At 39.6% G+C, this 25,006-nt stretch overlaps 1 protein-coding gene across 1 annotated transcript; it reads right to left on the bottom strand.

The window, feature by feature from the left end:
- Positions 1–544: 544 nt before the first annotated feature.
- clvs2 (clavesin 2) lies at positions 545–24,785 on the bottom strand. Its single transcript, XM_082148282.1, has 5 exons — positions 23,633–24,785; positions 21,458–21,632; positions 11,720–11,830; positions 11,238–11,458; positions 545–680 (listed from the first exon to the last, which is right to left on the bottom strand). Exons 1-5 carry the CDS (start codon positions 24,019–24,021, stop codon positions 587–589), a joined length of 990 nt encoding a protein of 329 aa, XP_082004408.1. The 5' UTR covers positions 24,022–24,785; the 3' UTR covers positions 545–586.
- Between the last annotated feature and the right edge of the window lie 221 nt (positions 24,786–25,006).

Below are 25,006 nucleotides of genomic sequence, written 5' to 3'. Positions count from 1 at the left end.
CATGCACATTATTTGTCCTTCATTTTCTATAAGTAAAGAAACCTTACTGTATTTTTGTCTGGTTAAATAGGTACACTATCATCTTGCTCTAACGAAAGTGACATAAACGCACCTGACTTTGTTACGACGACTCGTAAATTCGAACTTCCCGGGAGGACTACGCACCGTTCTAAATGTTGAAAACTCCAAAGCTTGTGAATCTTTATAAGCATGATTATCCATCCTACAGTACCATGTTCTACATAATAACCACGAGAAGCACACACAGGATATTCACAGCCGTCTTTACAGGTTCATGTCACAATTACTCAATCCCTCAATCTCACGTCTAGAACTGAAGTGTATTTACAGATTTGAATTGGCACTTGACAATTACATACGGTCGTCCGCCGTTAGCTCTTTGCTTCAAAAATATCACTTTAACTGGCAGCTCTGCAGTGTTCCTGGAGGCTGTTTGTGTGTTCTTTCGCTTCTTAACATCTCCTTTCTTTGTAAAATTTTTTTTCTGCCGTTATAGGAACAAGGTGCACTCCTCCCTAGCATACGGGTCTTGACGTTTACTCGTTGCCTGGGAAATTAAGAGCCTTTAGTCCAGCGAAAGCAGCGGCTGCATGTTCTCTTCTTCGCTTTTCACTTTTTCTGGTCGCTTTAGGACACCTGGCTCCACCACGGACTGGGACCTGCGGGTATAAATAAAATATGAATGCCATCTCGGGAACTGGATTTCGAGATGCACAACCGAGAAATAAAAAATTCTGAGAGTGCATTGAAAATCTAAACTAGAAAATAAATTGAACCTGGAAATAAACGCACAAATTTTTAATAATATAAAATGTTATTTATTAATTATTTATTGGATTTATATTTTTGAATGGATTATTATTATAAAGTGCTGCTGACAATAAAACAAATGTGCATACAATTTGATAATATATGATAATACAATAATGGAGAAAAGTTAAATAATAAAAAATCTAAGTAAATAATATAATTATATAAATAATATAAAAAAAAAAATATATATATATATATATATATATATATAACCTTAGACATTTGGACCCCAATGAAACATTTAAGCACACACACAGAGCACTACAAACTCAGTAGTACAAATTAATGATGCATTGTGCATGTCACAATCATTTAAAGTGAAGGATGTGTAATGGAACATGTCATCTTAGTACACTGTGTTGGCCTACTTTTGATTTAGCTCTTTCGTAGAGACATAAGAAGCTTTGAGGACAGTGTGCTGTCGTTCATGCACAGATCTGGGGCACTTTCCTCTGATGGACGCATTTATGTACTCTATGAACCCTGCCTGTAATCATGAACAAAAACAGCTGTTTCTTATCAGACAATTGTGAGATCTAACAAAATAAATCAGTTTGCAATGCATTTACCTTCAGAACTGTGATATATTTGATGTACTGAATATCAAGAAGGAAATAATGTAGGACAGGGTGATTCCATTGGGATTTGAGTGGATTGTGAAAAGTGGGCTATGATCTTTTAGAGGTAACATACAGCCAGTCATTATCATATTTAAATGATATAGTCCTTCAATTAAAGAAGTAAATAATTTTATGTTGACTTTAAAAGTGATATTGTTATAAGTTGCCTTTTTTTGTGTGTGTGTGTGTGCGCAATTCCACACATGAAATACACCACCTGAAAGACATCACTGAAATAGGTGTCTTGAAAAATCCCACGTCTCAGCAAACAGCAAACAGCAACAAAAAAAAAGAGAAGCTTTTGGGAAACTCTGAAATCAGTTACAGCACCTTTAACCAACCATAACGTATTCGGTTACTAACGTAACCTTGGTTCCCTGAGAGTAGGGAACGAGTATTGCGTAGCTATACACAGTGGGGAAACTCCTTTCCTTGAGAATATTGAAGCCTATATTTAAAACACAGTGCAGCTGCACAGCAAGCACCATCAAAGCGTCTAGCTCACCGATTGGCTGTGCTGCAGAAACTGCACATCCTATGGCGAAGCGGCTCTGACGCGCGAACCAATGAGACCCAAGCCCGTCAGAGCCCGTCAGAATGGGCGTGGCTTTTAGCTATAAAAGCCCACCATTTTGCCATAAAGTACAGTTAAATCGACTGAAGCAAAAGACACCTGACAGATTGCAATAGTGCGGCAGGCTACGCAATACTCGTTCCCTACTCTCAGGGAACCAAGGTTACGTTAGTAACCGAGTCCGTTCCCTTTCGAGAACGGTCACTTCGTATTGCGTAGCTATACGCAGTGTGGACGCAATGTAAAATGCCGCACTATAGCAACTGACTCCGTCATGAACTGGAGCCTAGGGCATAAGCCCGAGATTCACAGTACCATGAGCCACTAATAAAGGTTCCCAAAAGGGAAAGTCGGGCCTTATGACATAAAAGGCGGGCAGAAGCCTCTAGGGGCCAAACTCGCTCCATATGAACACTTTACTTACAGGATAAATTGTGCTTATGACAGTAATTTGTGTAAGACTGAAAAAAGGCCAGACTACTGTCAGGCCAGACTCGTTAAACGGAGAGAACCCGAGCTTGTAAGCAGGGTACCTCCAAATTATAAAGTCTGACAAACGTGGAGGGCGAGGACCAACCGGCCGCTGCACATATGTCTTCAATTGGTGCACCACTAGACCAGGCCCATGAAGAGGACATTCCCTTCGTGGAATGGGCTCGAGTGCCTATGGGACATTCCTGACCCAGAGAGGCATAAGCAAGAGAGATGGCGTCCACTATCCATCTGGATAATCTCTGCTTCGTGACCGGTAAACCCTTGGTGCGGCCACCGAAACACACAAAGAGCTGTTCTGACTGCCTGAATGGTGCAGAACGCTCCAGGTAGATTTTGAGAGATCTGACTGCACAGAGTAAATTGACCTCCCCGTCGTTTCCCGAGGGGAGAAGAGCTGATAACATGATAACCTGAGCTCTGAACGGTGTTGAGAGCACCTTGGGTACATAGCCGTGCCTCGGCTTGAGAGTGACTCTAGAGTCACTGATCCCTGTTATAGCCGCCACAAACACCTTGAGTGTGGAGGGGGAGCGTCCCCACGTCCAAAAGCTCTTGAAGGAAAGAGAGTACGACTGGTACCTCACATGAATAGGGTTTGAGGTTCCTAGCTGCGCACCAGCTGGAGAACACTGACCATTTCATGGAGTAGAGGCACCTCGTGGAGGGCGCTCTAGCCTCAGTAATCGTATCTAGGACTCTCTCTGGGAGGTCCCAGAATACCTGTTGAGGGGCCACACATGAAGGGCCCACAGGTCTGGGCGAAGGTGCCAAATCGTCCCGTTCGCCTGCATGAGGAGGTCCTTCCTCATAGTTCTTGGAACCAAACCTGGGTCTTCCGCTCTGACCTGAGGCAACATTGAGACGGCAGGGAATGCATAATGAAGAACATTGGGCAGTGAGTGTTGTTCTCTGAAGCAAAGTGGTCGAAACTAGGCACGCAGGGACGTGGCTGGCGTGGGCTCGCTTACATCCATGCGCTCGGGCTGCCATTGGCTGCGGCATTTCTTCTTCCGCGGCTCGAGGAGGTCGGGAAAAGGAAGAGATGGTAGAGCGGTGTCGCCATCTTCTTTGAAGAGAGCTAACCGCGTCCGCAGCGTGGAGAGCAGTCGCCGGCATGCTCTCGCAGCATGCTCTCGAAGTGAGAGCAGTCGCCGGCAGAGAGTGCAGCTTCCGCGTGGGCGGCTCCCAGGCACGAGGCTCACTCCGAGTGCCCGTCCATCTCGCGCAGAAGGGATCCGCACAAGGTGCAGGGAGAGCGAGGCATTTGGAACAATGCTCGCGCTCTCTAAATATTTGCTCTTTTAACACAGCTATGAGTCGCGACGGCGAGCACACAGCACAGTAAAAGGATATAGCGTGTCGCCGGACGGCCACAGGAGAACAGCTACAGAAGAGAAGCGGCTTCCTGAAGAGAAGGCAGCGCTAGTCCGCTGAGATAATGCTCATTCCAGCTGAAAGGCTTGATTCGACGGTGAAGGCTTTGTGATGAGGCAGAGACATGAAGGTCACTGAAGTAGATTAAATCTGATTTTATGGTGAAATGGTGGGCTTTTATAGCTATAAGCCACGCCCATTCTGGCGGGCTCTGAAGCGCTTGAGTCTCATTGGTTCACGCGTCAGAGCCACTTCGTCCTAGGATGTGCAGTTGCTGCAGCACAGCCAATCGGTGAGCTAGACGCACAAAAGCTGTGGGACTAATGTCACAGCAAGAATATGTGCTATTCGAGTGCAACCTGATGCAAACACAAGAGAAAACTAGAAAAAAAGCCGTCCATGTGAACTTTCCAGAGCAGACAAAATGACAAAGTGTGGTTTTAATTGCTCTGAATAATGTACCCTTATGAAGAATGTGGGAGGTGTTAGCTTTTTTAAATCAGATGTAACCCGGGTAACCCAAAAAAAAAAAAAAAAAAAAAAAAAAGAATTAATGTGTTCTAGAAAGAAACGCTATTCATCCAATCACTGATTGTGCTGCAGTGACCGACACCCCTGAGAGCCAATAGTGGTGGCGCATTTCGATCGCGCTGGCGCCGCTGTCAGCATGAGCAGGGGAGAGATTGAGTCAGATGAGAACAGATCAGATGAGACAGCAACACGGAGCGTTTCTCGAGAAACTCTTTGCACTAAACGATAATCATAATCTAACGAGATAATAAGTGAATATGTGATGCAGTCTCGGTTTGGTGAGTGAAATTTGTTATCATATGAAAGATTAGTCAATTTCAGAAATTATTTGATATGAGCTGAGTTGAGGAGGCCGCGCTCACGGCTAAAGCTACCACGTGTAACTGCTAATTGTATCATGAGTTGAGACAAAGAGTGATTTATGAGTGTCGATGTGTTTAAAAACTGTCGAAAAGTTGGATTAATGTGTCATTTGAGATGCACATGTATATGATTTGTAATGGAAATGTTGAATCAGAAATTAATTATTGTGTTTGCAAGGCTGGGTTTTCTTGTTCTGTTTATTTCCTATGTGAACGTGATCGGCAAGTGTATCCTGTTTTGTGCCATAAATAATCCTTTGGAGATGAATCGTCTGCCTAGTGGATGCAATTAAATGTGCACAAATGGCGATCTGACCTACCCTGGAAATCCAGAGTTCTCGCGAGAGCACAATTTGAATTTGCTCAGCAAGTTACTCTGGCATTGAGTAATGATGCTCATTAACTATGCCCCTGTAGCCAAGCTGCACCAATCACATCGGTGTATCTGATATAGGCGGGCCAGAGCTAAACAAATGACGACAGTGCTAGTGACAGCGCAGTTACGACAGTGATTGGTCGTAGTGTTATCCAATTGCGTGCAGTGAGATTTTCAAATGCATGCTTGGAGCTAAACAGATGACGACAGCACTAGTGACAGCGCAATCACGACAGTGCTTGGTCGTAGTGTTATCCAATTGCATGCAGTGAGTTTTTCAAATGCATGCTTGGGACCACCCCTCGAGTTGGGCGATTTTCATTACTCAATGCCAGACCCTTAATCTTTCAGACTTGGGTCTGGATTTCCAGGCTAGAGCTGACCAGTGCCCATGGACTGTTTTCCCTTTGAACCGAATTTGAAACCATCAACTGGTAGGATATTTCCAATTTTCTTTTGTTTTCGGACTCAAAGGACTTTGATTCAATTTGTGGAATTGATTGATTTTTGCTTCTGAAATGGAAAGACTTTGTTTTTTGTACTTGAACTGATCGAGAGAAGTTTGAACAACTCTTTAAACTGAATCATTTGATTCACGAACTCTGATCTTGAGTCGTTTGATTCATGAACTTTGTTGAACTGAATCAATTCCTCTTTCCAGCATTTCCAATTCATATTGTTGAACCAGCCCGATCTCATCCCAAGTCGTCATATACTGACGCTTTTGACATTTCGTCTACATCGAACGCACATGGCACCCTTTAGCGTCAATATGAGACGCAGATAGATATGGGCCAGAAGGCGCCTCCTAGCGGTCTAACCCTAACCCTACCCCAGACCTAAACCTACCCATGACCGAACAAAGCTCTGTGCGTCTCATATTGACGCTAAAGGGTGCCATGTGCGTTCGATGTAGACGAAATGTCAAAAGCGTCAGTATATGACGACTTGGGATGAGAATGCGTTGTGTTGAACATACTGCTTACTATTGAAAGAAAAGGTGGTTTATTGGAAGGAATTTTGAATCGCTTTGTGTTTTGAGTCAAATCCAATATCTGATTACATTTGTTTCTGATTCAATTAGGCACTACCGAATATTGTAACTGGGTGTAGCACGTCAAGTCACGTTGTGCGCTACATGCTACACAGACATTCCTGGACTCACATTCCTTCTCAGCACAATATGGAAGTGGACATTTAAAGCACTCAAAGTAAATACTACAATACTGTTGCTTGATTCATCACTGACTGGAAGTAGAAATGTAATGATGCATCTTGTTTGCATGAATCTGACAAGTTCACAACAGTTCTCATTGGACAGTACAGTCAAATGAATTGCTTATCTCAATTACACATTGTCTTGGGCTATAAAAAAATGGGTCCCCCTATATATATATATATATATATATATATGTATATATGTGTGTGTGTGTGTATGTATTTGTGTATATAGTCAATAACACATGTACTAGGGACGTGGTTTAGCATCATTCATTTCTATTTGGATAATAAAGAGAAATGTAAAATACTGGGGTCTTTATAGAAAGAAAAAATGCTCAAAATGCTTTTTTGCACTAAAAAAATAAAATAAAATAAAATAATTACCTTTCAGTTGAATATGTTCAGTTGAATGCTATGCTCACAACCAATTCAGTGATGAAAGGTTAATCACACATTTAAATGTTTATGTGTGAAGTCATTTTCTGCAGTTTTGAAAAGAGGTAAAACATTTTTATGAAATTCAGACTAATGGGATTGTTTTTCACCAGAGTAAACCAAAGCCCCAATGTATGACCAGTATCCATTAAACTGCATAGCTGGAAATGAAGAGCAATATATATAGATCATCACCAGCGAACTGTTCCCACAGCTAAACATGATGAATTATGTTAATAATATAACACTAGAGAATAATGAGTGCAGGATTCAGATGTGTTATGTGCGGACTTGGAGGTTTCGTTTAATAGCCAAAGCTGTTAAAGTAACTGTTCTTTGATCTTAGCAGTGGAAGAACATCTAAGACATACTTTCCCCCAAATGCTGCGCCCCCCGGATGCTTTGGCATAATTCAAACACTACAAACAGTTGCTTCAGATATGAGCGCAAAGTCATTGTGATCTAGGCTATATTTGGTAGCCAACGTCTCTCTGCACACGTACAGTCCCAGCTGCAGCAAGAAAAGATGAAATGTTTGCCACTGGTAAACCTCCATCATGTGTTTTTGCTTGCATACATAGGCAGTGCATCATTTAGCACAGCAACTTCACTCCCTCGTGCTGATTTCATGACCCAGTAAGTCAAGACACCTCACCCTTTCTCGATCAGTGAAACGATGCACAACAAGAGTTCCTAAAGTCGCCCGGTCAATCACAGACTGTAAGCTTATTTTATCAAAAAGAGCTGTGTTTAATCATAAAGCCAGGGAGTCAGTTGCTAAGCACTGTAACCAAGAAGAAACAGACAGTATGCTGCTAAAATGTGACTCTTTTAAGAAACACTGTAGCTTCTTTACGCCTCTAGCAAAGCTGCTTATTTTTGTTATCCAGAGCAATTCTCTTGATAATTCCACTTGAGTGAAGACTGCGAGCAAGCAAACGCTGTTTCCATGGCAAGCAACCAAATTATTTCATTAAACAATCATAACAGAAATAAACAACATACATAATATGGCCAGTGCAGTGACATGACATCACATGCTTGTTTTAGAGAGCACCAGTGTTGTTATTGTTAACTAGCCTGGCTCTGCCCTCCTACGTACTTCCACTCAATTTTCATTTTCCTTCAGTACTCCGTCTGGGTTTGTGGTGTATTCGTGGGTTTTCTCAGGCCAAATTTTTACCGGTCCAGTCAGCGAACAGAGGGAGTGGCTGAGAACGATGACGTTGAGGTCGTGCGCTAGTTTGAGCTGTAGGGTTACGTAACGACCAAACGTTAGCGATTGGTTATGGCAGTCCCAAAGTGGCTCTGGGCAGATCCAATAGTTTTAAACTTCACCAGAGTACCCGCCTTCAAGGAAGTTAACGCTCGTCAATGGAGTGTGGCCAGACTCTCTGTACAAATGAAATGTACGAGAGTCTGGTAGGACCAGGCTAATTGTTTACTAATAATAACATTAAAGGGATAGTTCACTTTGAAATTAAATTTTGGTATGTTTTAGCTTACCTCAAGGGCATCCAAGATGTAGGTGTCTTTGTTTCCGCAGTGGTTTCAATTTTGAAATTTTTAGGTCAAACCGTTCTTGTCTGTCAGTCATATAATGCAGGTCTATGGTCACCACCTCAAAGAGCATGCACAGAGAAGTCCACATTAAACAATTCCCCATCGTAAGTACACATTGATGGCCTAAGACACGAAACGAGCGGTTTGTGTGAGAAAACGAACAGTATTTATATCGTTTTTACCTCTTGTACACAGCCACGTCGCAGTGATCTGAGGGCGCGCGCGCTTCCTGGTGTGTGACGTGTGCGCGCGTTCTGGCTTAGTCTGCGCAAGCAGATCACTTGGACGTGGTCTTGGACGATATAAATACTGTTCGTTTTCTCACACAAACCGCTCATTTCGTGTCTTAGGCCATCAATGTGAAGCTACGATGGGGAATTGTTAATTTGGACTTCTCTGTGCATGCTCTTTGAGATAATGACCATAGACCTGCATTATATGACTGACAGACAAGAACGGTTTGACCTAAAAATATCAAAATTGAAACTACTGCGGAAACAAAGACACCTGCATCTTGGAAGCCCTTGGTAAGCTAAACAATACCAAAATTGAATTTCAAAGTGAACTATCCCTTTAAAACTATTCAAAAAATTATTTATATTATTTGAAATAAGACTGAAAATATACTTAAACTTTACTTATTAATATACTTATTATGAACTTTCAAAAACTCAAAAAAGAAAAATAAAGTTGAAGTTGAAGTGCTAAAATTACTAAAACTAAAATTAGAAACAAAACAGCCATTAACATATCTGAATTTCCAACCCGATCTCATGGCAATTTGATTATTCAATTATTTAATATGTTTTATTAAATTAAATGAATGAATTAATTAAAAGAATTGTCGTGAGATTGGGTTGGAAATTGGTAATGGGTGTTTTGTTTCCAACACACTTTGTAAGCAGTATCACAACAGACTGGGCCATCTGACCAATCAGATCAGAGTAAGCTTTAGGGAAGGAGGGGTTTAGAGAGACAAATCCTTTTTCAAACCGTTTAAGACACTGTGAGAAAAGAGGTGATGCTGCAATGTATATTATGAGAATATTTGGCCTTGGATACATGTAAAATACATGTGTAACGATCACCAGCTGGAGTTGCCCTTGAGAGCCACCAGAGGGCACTCCACATAAGACTATTATCACTCTCAAACTACATTTCCCAGAACTCACTGCCTGGACTCATCATCACTTATCACTGATCACATTCACCTGTACCTCATTCACTGATTGCATTCACCTGTGTCTCATCATCCGGTTAGTCTCAGTCTATTTATACCATGTTCATTCATTCACTCACCGCGAAGTCTTGTTTGCGTCTCACTGCATTTCTGAGCATTCTCCTAGTTTTTGTGTTTCTTGATTCTGGATATCTTGCCCTGTTCCCTGGATTACTCTCTCGCCTCTGGTCCCTGCCTGTTTTGTTTGTTTCTTTGTTTTTGACTGCCTGCCTGTGTATGACCCTGGCCTGTACATTGGATTACGCCTCTGGATTGCCCCACACAATAAAGCTGCATTTGGATCTCTCCTACTTCGTGTCTCTGAGCAGTTTCGTGACAACATGTAGGAGACCTCCAAAACAAAATTGGGACCCTTTAAGATAGCATAATAGAGGCACTTTAATATTTTGAATGAGCTTTTATCTTTTTATTTTAATTTTATTTTAATTTTTTGTTATGTACTTTTGTCATTTACTTTAATTAGTTTTCTTTTTATTTAGCTTTAATTTATTTACTCATTTTTAGTTTAAGTGATTTTAGCACTTCAACTTCAACTTTATTTAGCTTTTTAGTTTTTGAAAGTTAATAAGTATATAAGTAAAGTTTAAGTATATTTTCAGTCTTATTTCAAATACCGTAAATTATTTCATATCAATTATTAAATACCATTACGACCTCACTTGTACGAATTTGTACGATTCTTGCTAAATCGAACATATTTTACGAGTTGCCCAATTCGTATGAATTCGTACGAATTACCTAAACCTACCCAATACCCATCATGTGGGTTTAGACAATTCGTACGAATTCGTATGAATTAGCCACCTTTTACTCACTCGTACGAATTGGTCGTGACAGTGTTGGAATTTTAGCTCCAAAGGCTTCCTCGGTGCTTGATACACAGTGATATGAACAGTAACAATGGCATCTTTCCAATTCCAATGCTTCAATCTTTAGAATTGGTGCAAAGTAGATTTGCTTTCTCAGTGCAGAAAACAGCAACTTCTCGTCATGTCGACAATACGGACCAAACTTTTACAGGCCTCTTCTACAACTACAGTGTTTGAGGGTCATAGTAGACGTTGTTCATGCAAATTTGTTACAAACCATTTGTATACAAACTGGAATTACTGCCAACTCGTTTCAGACAGTTCAGAATTGGTTCTTTCTTTTAGGAGACAATTTCTCCATTTATTGTGCACTTAGAATTTTGAAACTTTGCAGACCTTTCACATTCACAAACAGCTATATTACACATAATAATAATATCCAAAAAACATAATAGGGGTACTATTACTAAAACTATAAGAATATACTATACTATACTGTTCTATACTACTATAATATAATATAATATAATATAATATAATATAATATAATATAATATAATAACACTGGAGAGCAAACTAAAACATCTTCGAGATGATCTAGCGGTTAACACATATGCTCTGACATTGAGTCATGGTTCTTGTGCAGGCGGTGCAAGTTTTAATGCGGCGATTTTGCCCTCACCATTATTTCTTGTCCTCTTTTTCCACTATATTTGCAAAAACTTAAATAAAGATGGCAACAGAAGAAAAAAAAAACGAGATAAACTTAAAAAGTAAAAACTGGAAAAATTACAAGAACAAACCTTTTCATGGTTTTGGGGGATAGATCTTTCTCCAGGTCTTTGACAGACAAGGTATAGGATTCGGGGCAGTAGTCCGTCTCCTCGTCATACGCGTGGTCAAGCAAAGTCCTGGCCCAGGTGCCCATGTCGTAAGGAGGCAACATGCCACCCAGCTCAGACGGCAGAATCTCAGGTAAGATCAGCTGGTGCAAGCTGTTCAGATTGTTTCCATGCATGAAAATCTAAATACACAACATAATAAATATTGTTATTTGCCTGGTTATGTTTTCATACTAACTGTAAGCTGCAGCATTTACTGTTTATCGGTCAGTGTTGCACTTATTTATATGGCATTACACTGTGCATTTTGTTGCACTGGTCTGTATGAATATGAAAAGCCTATAGTTTCATGTTTACATAAACAGAACAGCTAACAATAATATGTGATATAAGTGACTGAAGAAAAAAAGAAAAACTATAAAAATTTATAATAATTCTCTCACCCTTTTTCTTGTTTTGTCCTTGAGGAAAGGCCGGATGACTGTGTACAGAGCATGGATGTACCAAGGTTGGTTGACAAAATGAATCCCTCCAAACCTGGCTGGGAAGCTATCCTGTGGGAAATAAATAAATTATATGTATATATAATTATAAAACATGATATTATTATTTAAATATTTTTTTTATAGAATTTTATTTAATACAATTAAACTGATCCACTTATGCAGTAGAACAAATCAGTTATTTTATGTAAACAAATATGCACATTTTGTAATTCCTAGCATTTGTGAGGAGAAAACAAAATCAGATTTTATGAAACCAATGACTGCCTCTACACCATACAACCTCATACTTTTCCAAATAGAAGATGGTTCACATGAGAGTTACTGATGTTCATTTAAAGTACCTTGAAGTCGTTCACGATTCCACAGAGGATTACACCAAAAAGTGGGCATAATTCCTATTTCTCCTGATATCACACTGCTGAAGTTGATACATACTTTGCTGTGTTCACTAATCTGCCCTGAACAGTAATCCATATTCATAAAGCTGACTGCAAGGGTTCCGGAAAGCTTCATAATGATGCCAAGTCTTAAGAAAAAATGACGGTAAAAGACTTCCAAGTCTAGGTAACAGGGTTTAAATTTGAATCAGATAAGTTATAAGAAAAAAGTATCTTATGCTCACCAAGGCTGCCTTTATTTGATCAAACATACAGTACAAACAGTAATATTGTGAAATATTATTACAATTTAATACGTTTTCTCTTTGGCTATATTTCAAAATGTAATTTATTTTTGAAATGGCTGAATTTTTTGCATTATTACGCCAGTCTTCAGTGTCACATGATCCTTCAGAAATCAATCAATAAGATTTTTGATAATAGAAAATTAAAGAGAACATATACACTCATTTTAGTGTGCTCTTCTTTCAACAAACAGCCAAATACAGACATTTCTCTTCATTTAGTAACTTAAGTCCTAACATTTGCTGCTAAAATGTAAAAAAAAATCTTAAAACATACTATGCATTTTTTTAATTCAGTGTACTTGATCACATCATGGCCTTATTTAATGCTTCTGATTGACTCTCAAATCATAACAGAACTGTATTGTTGGCGCCACTGGCGTAATGCTAATGGTGGACAGCTGCAAGTAAAAGTAAGCAGGCCGTATAGACACCAAGGCCTTCAGGACAGCGTCCGGCAGCAGACCACAGGCTTGTGGGCGTTAGATCTGGCACTGGATCTGACACAGAGGCAGGTGATGGTGAAAAGCGCATGGTGATTGGCCAGCGCTTCAGAGGAGGGGCTATGAGGCATTTGCCAGCAGGTGTCAGCACATACGATGATATCTCTGCTCTGGGACCTGCTGCTACCGAGTGAGATAAAGGTCTCAGCTGCATTAAACATGAAGAGCTAAACTCTGGTGTGAGCTGGTGGAACCTGATTGATCTGTGTCCCTGCAGTGTGACAGTGGGAGGAGACAGAGGGAAACGGGGGAGGGGAAGCTGCCACAATGCTCTTTTTCCTGGATTCTGGAATTCAGAATTCACATGATCTGATCCTGTGATGCTGAAAAAGCTTTGTTAAAGGCACACTATGCAAGATTTGTACCTTAATATAACAGCTTCGAAATCATTTCGATGGTAAACGAACTCGTAGTAGGGCGAATCATCCCGATAGCAAAGAAGGGGGGGACGCCGCTGGCAAAACCAGCAATGCAAGTTTGAAAGGTGGCGCCCCGACAAATCTCGCGAGAATCACAACTTGTTTTACGGCACGACGTCACATACATCAACAACATATGAAGCAGCCTCTATGGAAGACACTAGCACGCATTTCAGACGTGAATCATGGCAGAGTCGACAAAGAAGAGTGGTATTTACGACAGTAATGTTAAATACAAGTACTCCACAGCGACTCTAGGGGGCGCTGTTTGAGAAAAACGGAAACTGCATAGTGTGCCTTTAAAGTCCCCCTGTAGTCAATAATTGTATCCCTTAAAACTCATCTTTGATCATCAAAATGGCATATTTACACATTTTTCCTGTAATTTGTATTATTTTTATTAATGCCTTAAATAGCTTGAATGTAACTCTTACACCCTTACTTGCTTAGGTAAGATGACATAAAATTAGGACAGCCTTCTTTGCTCACTTTCGCTTTTATTCTCGTGCACTTACTCATTTGCTAAGCTAAACAGCCAATCAGAGTTTTCCCTCTCACCAAAGGTGTAGACGGATGCCGATTCAACATTCTCAATCGGCCATACCCCTGACGATGTCCAATTAGCGTTGACAGTGTGGAACAAACCACAAAAACTGGGCCGACTGACGCTCAACAATGGTCAGACGTTGGCTGATGGCCGACTGTCGGCTTAGGGACTGTTTACACAACATCGTTTTCAAAACGTTTAATGCGTTTTGGCGCAAACTTTTGAAAACGGGTTTCAAAGTGCAAGTTTTTGAAAACTGTCTCCGTGTAAACAACAAAAACACGAATCTCTGAAAACAATGACGTCAGGCTCATGCGTATTACATGTTTATAGCGCAGTCTATAACGTTTCATCGCCATCTAATGGCCTGGCAGCAGAATACAGCGTTTTTAGTCATTTTCATGGATCCGTGTGAACGGGGATCGTTTTGACAATGGTGTCGTCTGTACCCGGAAAACTCAAAGGAAAAGATTCTCCATTTTAAGCATATCGTTGTCATGTCCTAGAAACACACTAAGGAGAGTAAATGGTAATATAATTTTCATTTTTGAGTTAACTATCTATTTAAAACCAGCAGGTTTGCTAAACAAACATGCAAAACCAAAAAGTGGTAGCGGTAAATGGAAATCTGGATGCTTACAAAGCAAATAAATTCAACTTAATTCATTATAATTAAAATACAGTACATGAGTGAAACCATGCTACACTAAGCCAGTGACAAAACATTAAATTAAGTAACTGAAGTTGCTACGGTAGAGCAAAAAGCAGACCAAAAAAAACAACTCATTTTTGTTAATGTCAAGGTTTTTTTAATGAACTACTCAAAAATATAACAGACTCTTCGGGAGTGATACAGGTTTATGCATAATTATCCTGTTTTGGTCAAGTGATGCACTCAAATGGATTGTTGAAAAAGGTTTTAGTTTGCTTGTATTAGCTTGAATACAAATCCATCAAGCACCTAACATAGATTCTGGCAGCATGTCAGATTGACTAGAAAGGAGTTAAGCCAGGATAATTGCTCTTAAAAGTGCCTCATCGTACAATCAGGAACCATTTAAAACATCTGCAATGTTAAATAATAACCGGTTTTAAACAGCGCTGCTAAATTACAGTTTATCAAAGAATGGCTGTGCTTTATGGGGTTGTTTTTAGTCTCTGTATAAGCTGATGGACCGCTGATGTCATCTGTACATTTTGTTTCAGTGGCTTGACATGAAACATTCCTCTCTTTTCAGGAGCCACTGATGATGCACAACTGAACTCCAGCAAGGTAATTGAAGAAAAAAAAAAATCCATTTGTTGTAGTCCTTTTGAAAGACGTAGCCTGAGGAAAAGCTAGTATTTTATCATGGTCCTTAACCAAATAATACATACCGTTCCAGTCAGAGTCAGTGAGCTGTCCTAGTTTTAGTGACAGGATTCCTGGATAAGAAACCGGATTTCTAAGAGCCTTTAGAAGAGAAAAACCATGATTTCTTTACCCAAAAATACAAATAGTCTTCTGTAGCCAGACTTTTTGTCTATCAGCATTTACAGTTAGCATCCCGTTAGCAATACTTCGACAAATTAACCATAACTGAGCAAACCAGCAATACGAAGCTTCACACTCCGGCACATGCCATTGCTTATGTCAATAATTGGAGCTCTACAGGAGACATTTTATCTACACTTGCCAGATCCAGCCCACTGAGCGTATAGCCACGCAAGCCCGGTAACACAAAGATGAAGCTCTACTCACTAGCTGTCAGCTCTGCTACAGATCAGAACAGTCCCGTTATAGTGCGATAAACAGAGCGCGACCATAACTGTGCCACTTTGCAGAGAGCAAAACAATTAGTCTAACTCTAGTCCTGCAGGCCCAGATATGTCTAGTGCCGTTTCCCAGATAAGCAAGACGCGTACAAGCTTTGCTTTCAGGGAGGCAACGGATCTTAGCATCCAGATGAGCCAGTCTGGTGTGAGGGATCCAAACCCATTCCATGTGCAAGTTGCTCTGTTAATTAAATAGGGACTAAGATCTTCCCTGGATCACGCTTCCCTGTGTTTGCTTATGGGACATAGACTGCATGGCACTATAAATATTGTACAAACCTCATGCCCTGCCCTAGCCTAGAAATCTAGATGCACCCTAGCGGAAGCAAATTTTATTTTGCAGCCAGGGTGGTCTAGCAACTCTCCGTTGGCTTTCGAGCTGGACAAACCAAACTCTAGTCAGCCCAATCACATCGTGTATAGAGTCGGCGGGCGGGCTTAACATAATGACGACAAAGTTGCGAAAGTTCCCTGCTACTTGAAAACAAAGAATGGCTGCTGCTGCTGGCAAACAGCGGTCTTTCGAATTGTGTTTGGCCATGACTCTGGAGGACTTGGAGTTAAGCTTTTCTTTAAGAAAAGAACAAAGAACGGCACTTCAGTCATTCTTAAAAAAGGAATAGATACGGCAAAAGTTTAATCTATCAACTAGCTCCGCTGGTGGTTGGTTGTAGCACTATCCTATTGCGTGCAGAGGGAATTTGAAAGAATCCGTTTATCCCGCCCCTCGGATTGAACACTAAAAGAAGATATTTCAAAAATAAATAGGTTCCAACAAATTTTTTTAGTTAAAGGTTTGGAATGACATGAGGGTGAGTAAATGGTGACAGAAATTATGTTTTTATTAACAAAGTTCGGGAGGAGCAAGTTCAGATAATTAACACGAGTGGAGAGCACTCAGCGATCAATGATAAGAGGTGTATATATATTCAGGATTCTCACCTCAATTCGTTGACAGTTTAGCAGCATCCCTCCACCACCCCTTCTCAACAATTCTCGTCCTAACCATTTACATACAGGGGAGAGTACTCTGGGTTCGGGCCGAACTCCGAGCTCGGAGCCCTCCCCCCGGACAGCACGCCAAATACCCATTAAACTTTACTCCCTCTAAGGCTACGTTTACACGTGGCCGGTTATTTTCATAAACGGACATTTCACCCTCTCCGTTTTCAGAAAAGTGTTTGTTTACACAAACCCGTGTATATGCCGTCAAGAGCATGCCAAACCTGTAGGTGGCAGTGTAACGAGAAGCTCAAGCCCATGTTAGCCAATCAGAATCCCGAAAATATAGGTCGCACCTTTGACGCAGTGCAAGTTCTGTCGCAAACGGGGCCTAATTGTATGTAAGTGTGAACTCGTGAATTGTAATTTTGGGTGAACTATCCCTTACTAAACTATATTGCATACACACAACAAATAAAATAAAATCATTGCTTATACTCCAGCTGATATCAGTCCCAGACAAGCAAAAAAAAAAAAAAAAAATGTACAGCACAAGAAATAAACACTATTAATACCCCCAAAATAGCACATAATAGCACAAAAATAGCTAATAAAATGTATTATTATAATAAAATAAAATAAAAAGTGTAGGATTAGGACTTGGTTGAGAGTTAGTTAATTATGCATCATTTACAGTTATTACTATGGTAAGTACATGTAACATGGAACAAGGACAACTGACATCAGTCCCAGACAAGCAATAAAACAATGGGAATGCAATGCAACAATGTGATGCACGTCAGTCTGTCAGTACAATGAACTTCCTGTGCTTTTTAAGATGCACTTTTAGTGCCATACATAGAAACACACATACGGACACGGTGTCTGAGTGACATGAGTGCGTGTCTCTCTGTGAGCACAGCCCATCTGGAGGGTCCATAGCATGGCGGTTAGACAGGTTGCCAGGGAAACTCGGCATGGGGTGGGCTGGGGAAGATTGGCCCATTGTGATTGGCTGCCAAGCGTGGGTTATTTCTCAAGACTGAGAGAGACAAAAGGCATGTCCAAAGCAAAGAAGCAAACAACAGAGGCTGAAACAACAAAGCACTGCTCCAGGAAAGCCAGGACCACTTTCTCTCACTTCTATTCGACTCGGGAGTATGTTGCTGTCTATTGATTTTGCTAAGAACAGCCATTTTCTGCACATCAAGTGCTCATTTCTGAGCCACCATTTGCTAGGAAACATATATGATAGATGGCTCAACTGTAAACTAATAATAAAAGCATACTACCTCCAAGAACAGGCAATGATCACTGCCTGCAAAGCATGAGGTTTTCTAGGAAGAATCCATTAGTTCTATTTTAACCTTGCAAAACATACATACAGTTTCTGGCACAATACTTTCAAAAGCAACAGATTCTAGCTCATTAAATGGACTCAGCAGAAAGATAAAATGATCAGAGACCATAAGGGACTTATGTTCGAACTTCGTACTTAGTACTTTCTCCTATTCCTTCAGTCCATGGCCTTCCTTTCTGTTTCTGTCACTCTCTCTCTCTTTCATGTGTTCACTCACTGGTATGACAATATGCTAAAACACCAAAAAGCTTACAAAAAAGGTTTTAATGCTTCATTACGTTGATGATTGTGACAGACAGATGTCCATATGAACAATGGCATCAGACTGATGTAACGCTTTACATGACCCTGCACTTTCGGGTCGGAGAGCTGTGCGTTTTTCCCGAGGGCTCTAAACGTCATGTTTAATGACTCAATGTACATACTGTTGGTCTGTCACTGTCACATAGAACCATAGGGCGTCACACCTCTCATTCTAGCATTCTCTCAGTCATTTTCTGACCTAAAAGTGTTTGGAAAACGCTATCAGCATACACTTCTGTTCAAAAGTTTGGGGTCGGTTAGATTTTCTTAATGTTTTTGAAAGAAGTCTCTTATGCTCTCCAAGTTTGATCAAACTGCTCTAACGAAATCCAAAATTTGAGCACTTTTTATCAACTCAATGAGCAAAGCCGTATTGTGCCATCAGCACATAAAGGTTACAATCTTTACTAATTCATGAGCATCCATACTCTCCTTTTCTTCATAGTAAAATGGCAGTGACGTACAATAGTTAAAGTATACATAATCTAGAAATTGTAATTCATGAGCATGGAAAAAAAGTTTCTTGTGCGCACGGGAATGTTTCTCATGTGCATGCAAAAGTCTGTATAGTATATATATATATATATATATATATATATATTGAAATCTTGTACTGTTACTTTTGATCAGTTTTCTTGCTGAATAAAATTATTAACTTCTTTCAGAAACAAAAAAAATAAAGGCACGTGCAACTAGGAATAGATGTTATTTACACTAATTAAAAATTGCATATTTTCTTAGCGATAGCTGCTATTTACACTTTAAATAGCAATAGATTCTATTTACACTAAGTAAAAATTGCGTATATTCTAATTACACTATGTAAAATTAGCAATATTTTATTTTCAATAAGTGAATAGTAGTAAGATGCTATTTATACTAGTAAATAGTATAAATACTCTCAGATACTATTTGCACCTCAGTGTTGTACATTAAATGGTATGCAATAATAACATAGATTGTAAATTATTATATCTATTAAAATTATTAAATGGATGCCGCCTTATTGGAACAATAAAGCTCTCCCTTCACCTAACCCTAACCCTAACCAATAAACACTTTATTATTAAACACATGTTAGACACTTTATTTCCACTTTTCAAATATTCTTTATTTTTATTGAAAATAAATGCCATTCCGATCTGATATGTGATGGGAAAAGGGAGTAGAGCGAGTTTGGATAAAGGCAGATTTGAAGTAGGATCGATTTGCGTCAAAACTTTCTGCCACATGCCTTACTGTTGCTCCTGCTGACAATTCATCATCTTCCATAATTTTGCCTGGCCCAACCAGACGCCAGAGGGCGGAGTTGGTGTAAATAGCCTCTGCCAACAAAATAGTCTAAATAGACACTCCGAAAAAGGAAATCGTAATAACTTCAAACTTCTGAATAGTAGTGTATATCTGTAAATCCATGCATTCATCAAGTCGATCCTAGTAACTTTTTATGCATGCAAATTGGATCAAAAATGCCCAAAATCTGAATTCCTGTAAATATTTACACATGTAAGAGATGACTTCTGCTGACAAGCTAGCTGCTGAGCACTCTTTTGAACTGTAACTAATTAGCTGGGGCTCTTTTCCCTCAATCTACGCTATTGTTTCCCTTTCAAACGGCTACAAAAGCGATGTCCCACTCGATGTGAACAGCACATTGTGGATGCAAGATGCTAATGGCGACGATCAATTATTCACCGGCTAATCTGTCTGAAGAGGCACTGGAATGTGGAATAGGCTCATCATGCACCCGCATTAATATTCAGTCAACAGGCCTCACTCTGCACTGCCTACATGTCATATTAGACCCAAGCCCTCCTCAAAGAAGTGATGTCTAAATGAGAGCTTTCAAGAGGCTGCTGCATCTGGAAATGTCTATGCGCAGATTATCTCTTGTTAAATGCACAGTGACCATTTTTCTAGCAGAATGAACGATTGCTGCTCAGTTATGTGTAATAGTGATGTTAAAATAGTGTAACTAGATTTGTTCATTTTATGCAATGTGAGTGTCCATCCAAAACACTCCACCAGTGTTGTGGGTGGTTGTCAGGGTGTTGCTATGCGGTTGCTGAGGTCTCTATGATATCTGTTGCTTATATTTCTCAACTCCTCTCAATGTAAGTATCGGACAGTTTTGCTAATCTTATCATATCCTTTATGTTGTGTTTGTGTCATTTTGAGAGGATTTTCGTTTTCCCTAAAATGTTAGTTGATGTAATTACATTGGACTAAAACTTACTGACCTCGCTCACAAAGGGTATAACTACCTCTCAAAATTGTTTGGATATTTTTTGTACTTTTGTAATATATCTCTTTTTGTCCATACAATGAAAGTCAATGGGGTCCAAAACAACACTGGACCCCACTGACTATAATTGTATGGACTAAAACACTGAGCCATTTCCTACAATATCTTCTTTTATGTTCCACAGATGAATGTGGAAAGTCATACAGGTTTGAAACGACATGAGGGCGAGTAAATGATGACTATCCTTTTAAGTGTTTGTTTGAATCCTTAAACCTATGTATGAGCAATTATAATAGAAATGCTTACCTTAGCGAACACCACTAATTAATGTTAAAACTGTGCTGTACTTAATTACAATGAAAGGGACTGGATCTCAAACCGATGCATACTAATATAAAAGACTTGAATAACAACTCCAAAGCAAACTATTAACACAATAAACTATTTCTCAATGCATTGCCTCCTGCTGTTGTACAACCTTATAAACTACTTTTGAGTTGGGTAAATTAAACACAATACTCATTCTTGGTTTCTATGCAGATGGTGTTCCCTTACGTTAGATGATTGGGTCAGCTCCCGTTCATGTTACTCACAAACAGAATAACAAATATTTGACAGAAGATTCCTCTACAAGCACCTGTTCAGCCTCACACATGCAGAATTTCCCTAAGCAATTCGTATTAGTTATATCTGACGCATGCTTCATACACATTACATATTTAATACCATAATACATTGCTTCTAAGAACATCGACTGAACCGTTTAGATGCATGAAGGCACAAATTTGAAGAATTCTTTTGTAACATCCATGTTGATTCTCTATATAAACATAAGATTAAAAGCAAACAGTTGTGTTACCTGCAGGCCCTCAATTGCCAATCTCAGCATGCTTGGAGTTAGCTTGGAAGCTTGCTTGAAAGTGAAGTTACTCCAGTCAATGATCAAGACAAATCCATTTACTTGTAGCTCGGGGTCTTCTATCATCGCCTCCAGAGAAAGTAAAATAGCTCGCAGAATATCCACAAAAGTGTACCTACAGATAAGCACAAGACATTAGGAAGGTTTGCAAACAAACTCTAAATGTGCTGAGTATACAGTTAGTTCATGTTATTCAATATTGGTATTTAAACTTCTGGGGCATAAGCACATCATATATACAATGCTTGAATACATTTAGCAAATCAGGAGCGACCCTAGTTCTCATCACACATTGTTCCTGTGAGAGGATGCCAAGAGCTCTGCCATCCAAGGCAATTGTGCCACTGGCATGGATTCAAAGGCTGTTTGATATGGACTCGAGCACTATGTACTCTTCAGTCTAAAGAGGTGAGACTTCAACAGTTAAAGCCATGATTTATCACAACATTAAAACAAATTAAATCTGGAGAAATACATGTACATATATCATTTAAGTAATCTTAATTTCGTGCACAGTGCATAAACTAATGAATGCATATACAGTGGTCCCAAAAAGGTGACACTATTAAATATGCATGCATGTGACTGCATTACAAACAAAATATGTATGACTTAAGTGTCCAAAGATTGTTGAGCCCACTGTAGATGGAGAGTGCTTTGCTAAACTCTTGGCTTTGGGCCATAAATTCATGCTGAGTTCAATGGATGAATAAAAATTATTTCATTTGGAACTTTAGGTCACATTTTAGCTCACACACTAGTATACATGTTACAGTATATACACACAACCTCACTCACAGAAGAAAAGGTTCTATATAGAACATTACCGGTTTCTGTCAGGTGCTTCATATATATAATCTTTTAGGGGTTGTCATCAAGGGATTATCTTATGAATTTAGTTAATTTATTTTGTTTTAATTCATTTTTTTTAAATTGTAATTCAATTTTATGAATTAAACATTGTACACATTCTTTATCACCAGAAACACATTTGAAATATCCTTTTAAACAAGCAATCATTTATACAATTTTCCTTATATAAACTATAAAGTGTTCTTTAAAATTGAGTCAAGAAACCAAGGGTTCTATTTTAAAACCATATTGAACTTTTTTTTCTAAGAGTTGATGATTAAGGATACAATGAATCCCTAGATTACACTGCAAGAAATGTATTTATTTAATTAAATAATTTGACATTTATTAGATCATCCAAAGGTCACTTACAGTGCACTTATTGCATGGACAGTGTCCTTGGAGTAACCTGAGATGAAGTGCATTACTCAAGGGCATATTGATGATAGATTAACCCTTGTTGAGTCTGAAGTCTCAGCCAAGCCTATATAGGTCGCTAACCACTAAAATAAAACATTATAAATGAGGCTAGGCTATATATAGGTTTTTAATTAATAAATGCAACAAAACCAAAAGAAAACTCTTACTTGCCTAGTGAAAGTCAGCATGTTGTACTGTACATGCAGGTAGCCATTTTGACATGTGCCAAGAGACCAGAGACCCTTAGACTGTATGAGACTCATGAATGTATGTCAAGGTCATTACGTTTTTTATTTTTATTATTATTATCAGATGATGCATTTTGAGAGAGTTACTGTCTGTTCTTTAAAATAGAAGATAACAGTAAATATTCCAAAAGTACTTGGTGCATCCATGTTGAATTTATGTTGTCATACTACAAATAAAAAACACAATGACATATATGAAGGACAGTCATGTAGAATATTGGGTCGGGTCAAAGGTCATCACCCATTATGGCTTGGATGGACATTGGAACATCAAACCCTTAGTGGTTAAAATATCTCTTAAAGATCTACATATATATTTGACGTAGAAAATGGTATAAATGTTCTTAATTAGAATTACATTTCTAAAAACCAGGCACATGTGTTTTAAAGATTTTCTTGTCAACATCTCAGACATCCTTATTTGTCACTACAAATAGTAATATGTAACATGGCCACTGTGATGTACACTGTTACTGTACCTTTAACTTTAACTTAACATCATGCTCTAGTGAATGACAGAAGATTGATGCTGAAAAGACAGCTCAGACAGAGCGTGTCATTACCCACAATTAGCCAAAATCCAATAGCACCTTACCTGCTCTGATCCCAGTTTGCCGCGAAAAGAACCAGAATCTTCCTCCCGTATCTATCCAAATTGGACAGAACTCCAGGAAATCCATCCTTCAGAGCCTGCTTGATCCCAGGATCGGTGGCCTTCAGGTTCTTGAACATATCTAGGTTCTGTTGCCGGTACTCAAAGTACTGGGCCAAGAGGCGGAAGGCCTCGAAATGGTTAAATTTCCGGGCTCTGAGAAAGCGCAGGATGAAAGCATCGTCTGTCCTGAGAAAGCCAATGTCTGGACGGGTGATGATCATGTCCCTCACCTCCTGTATGTCCTGATGTAAAGTGTCGGGGTTCTCCTTTAACTCCACCTTGGCTTTCTCCAGGGTTTCTGGAGACAGGCCTGCCTGTAAATGAGTCATTGTCCTTGCAATGGACCAAGGCTGACTATACTGTACTATATACTACACTAAATATGCCCTATGCAATTTTTTATGAAAATGCCAATCATAAAGAGCCCTGTCACTGCAGTGCTTTCAAATAAAAACCTGACTTTGGAGATGGTCCTGAGTGTAGCTATGACACTGATAGTTCACCTCATACACTCTATAGTCCTTATGAGTTCACCTGTATCGTGGGTTTTTGATGCTTGTCCTGCAACATAAATTCACATACATTCATGTGGTCGTGCTCATCGATACGTCTATGGCTTAAGCAGGCTGAAATCGTCTTAGTTTGTATGATCAAATCTGAGGCATTGACTCGACCACAAAATCCGTTCGTTCATTCATTCCATCCCACCCCAAAAGCATCTAAGAACGAGCATCACGGTTAAAAGCGCTGCTCTATCCTAGCATCATCAAGCGGGCAGGCAATGCGGCACCCTGCAGCATCTCTTGTCATGAGTCTCCATTTATCGCGCATTTCAAATGTTGCCGTGAATTGGAGTCCGAGCATCATCACGACCCCTCAGCGCTCCGTTTTCATCATATTCGCCCTTCGGAGGAGACGATATGGTGTCGGTCCAGGTCCGTATGGTTCCGGTGATGTGGTGGATGGTTTACGTCAGTGCTGCTTCTGCTGTTGCTTCGCTTTGTTGCTGATGAGAGTGACTTCAAGCATCGCTCCGGTGATACAGTCTGTCCGTCATCACATGGCGGAGGAGGGGAGAGCGCTCGCTCGCTCGCTCGCTCTGTATCCTCTCGAGACTCACTAAATAAAGGTTTGGACATGTTTTGGCACTTACCAGATTTATTTTGTTTCGCATAGTTGTTGGTGTATTTTTTTTTTCCTTGAAAAAAGTACAACAACAGTATTATTATTATTAATAATAATAAATGATCGTCAATTTATTGACTTTTCTTTTAACTGTTGTTGTTGTTGTTTGGGGATGGCATGTTTTAAATT

Source organism: Leuciscus leuciscus (assembly GCF_965113295.1).
Source record: "Leuciscus leuciscus genome assembly, chromosome: 19".
Classification (NCBI taxonomy): Eukaryota; Metazoa; Chordata; class Actinopteri; order Cypriniformes; family Leuciscidae; genus Leuciscus; species Leuciscus leuciscus.
This window is presented reverse-complemented; position numbering and strand designations above follow the sequence as displayed.

Coding starts and splice junctions, on each gene's coding strand:
- clvs2 (XM_082148282.1), bottom strand. CDS start 24,021: ATGACTCATTTACAGGCAGGCCTGTCTCCAGAAACCCTGGAGAAAGCC. Junction 11,831..21,457: donor TGGCAATTGAGGGCCTGCAG/GTAACACAACTG, acceptor TATTTCCCACAG/GATAGCTTCCCAGCCAGGTT. Junction 11,459..11,719: donor AGGACAAAACAAGAAAAAGG/GTGAGAGAATTA, acceptor TTGTGTATTTAG/ATTTTCATGCATGGAAACAA.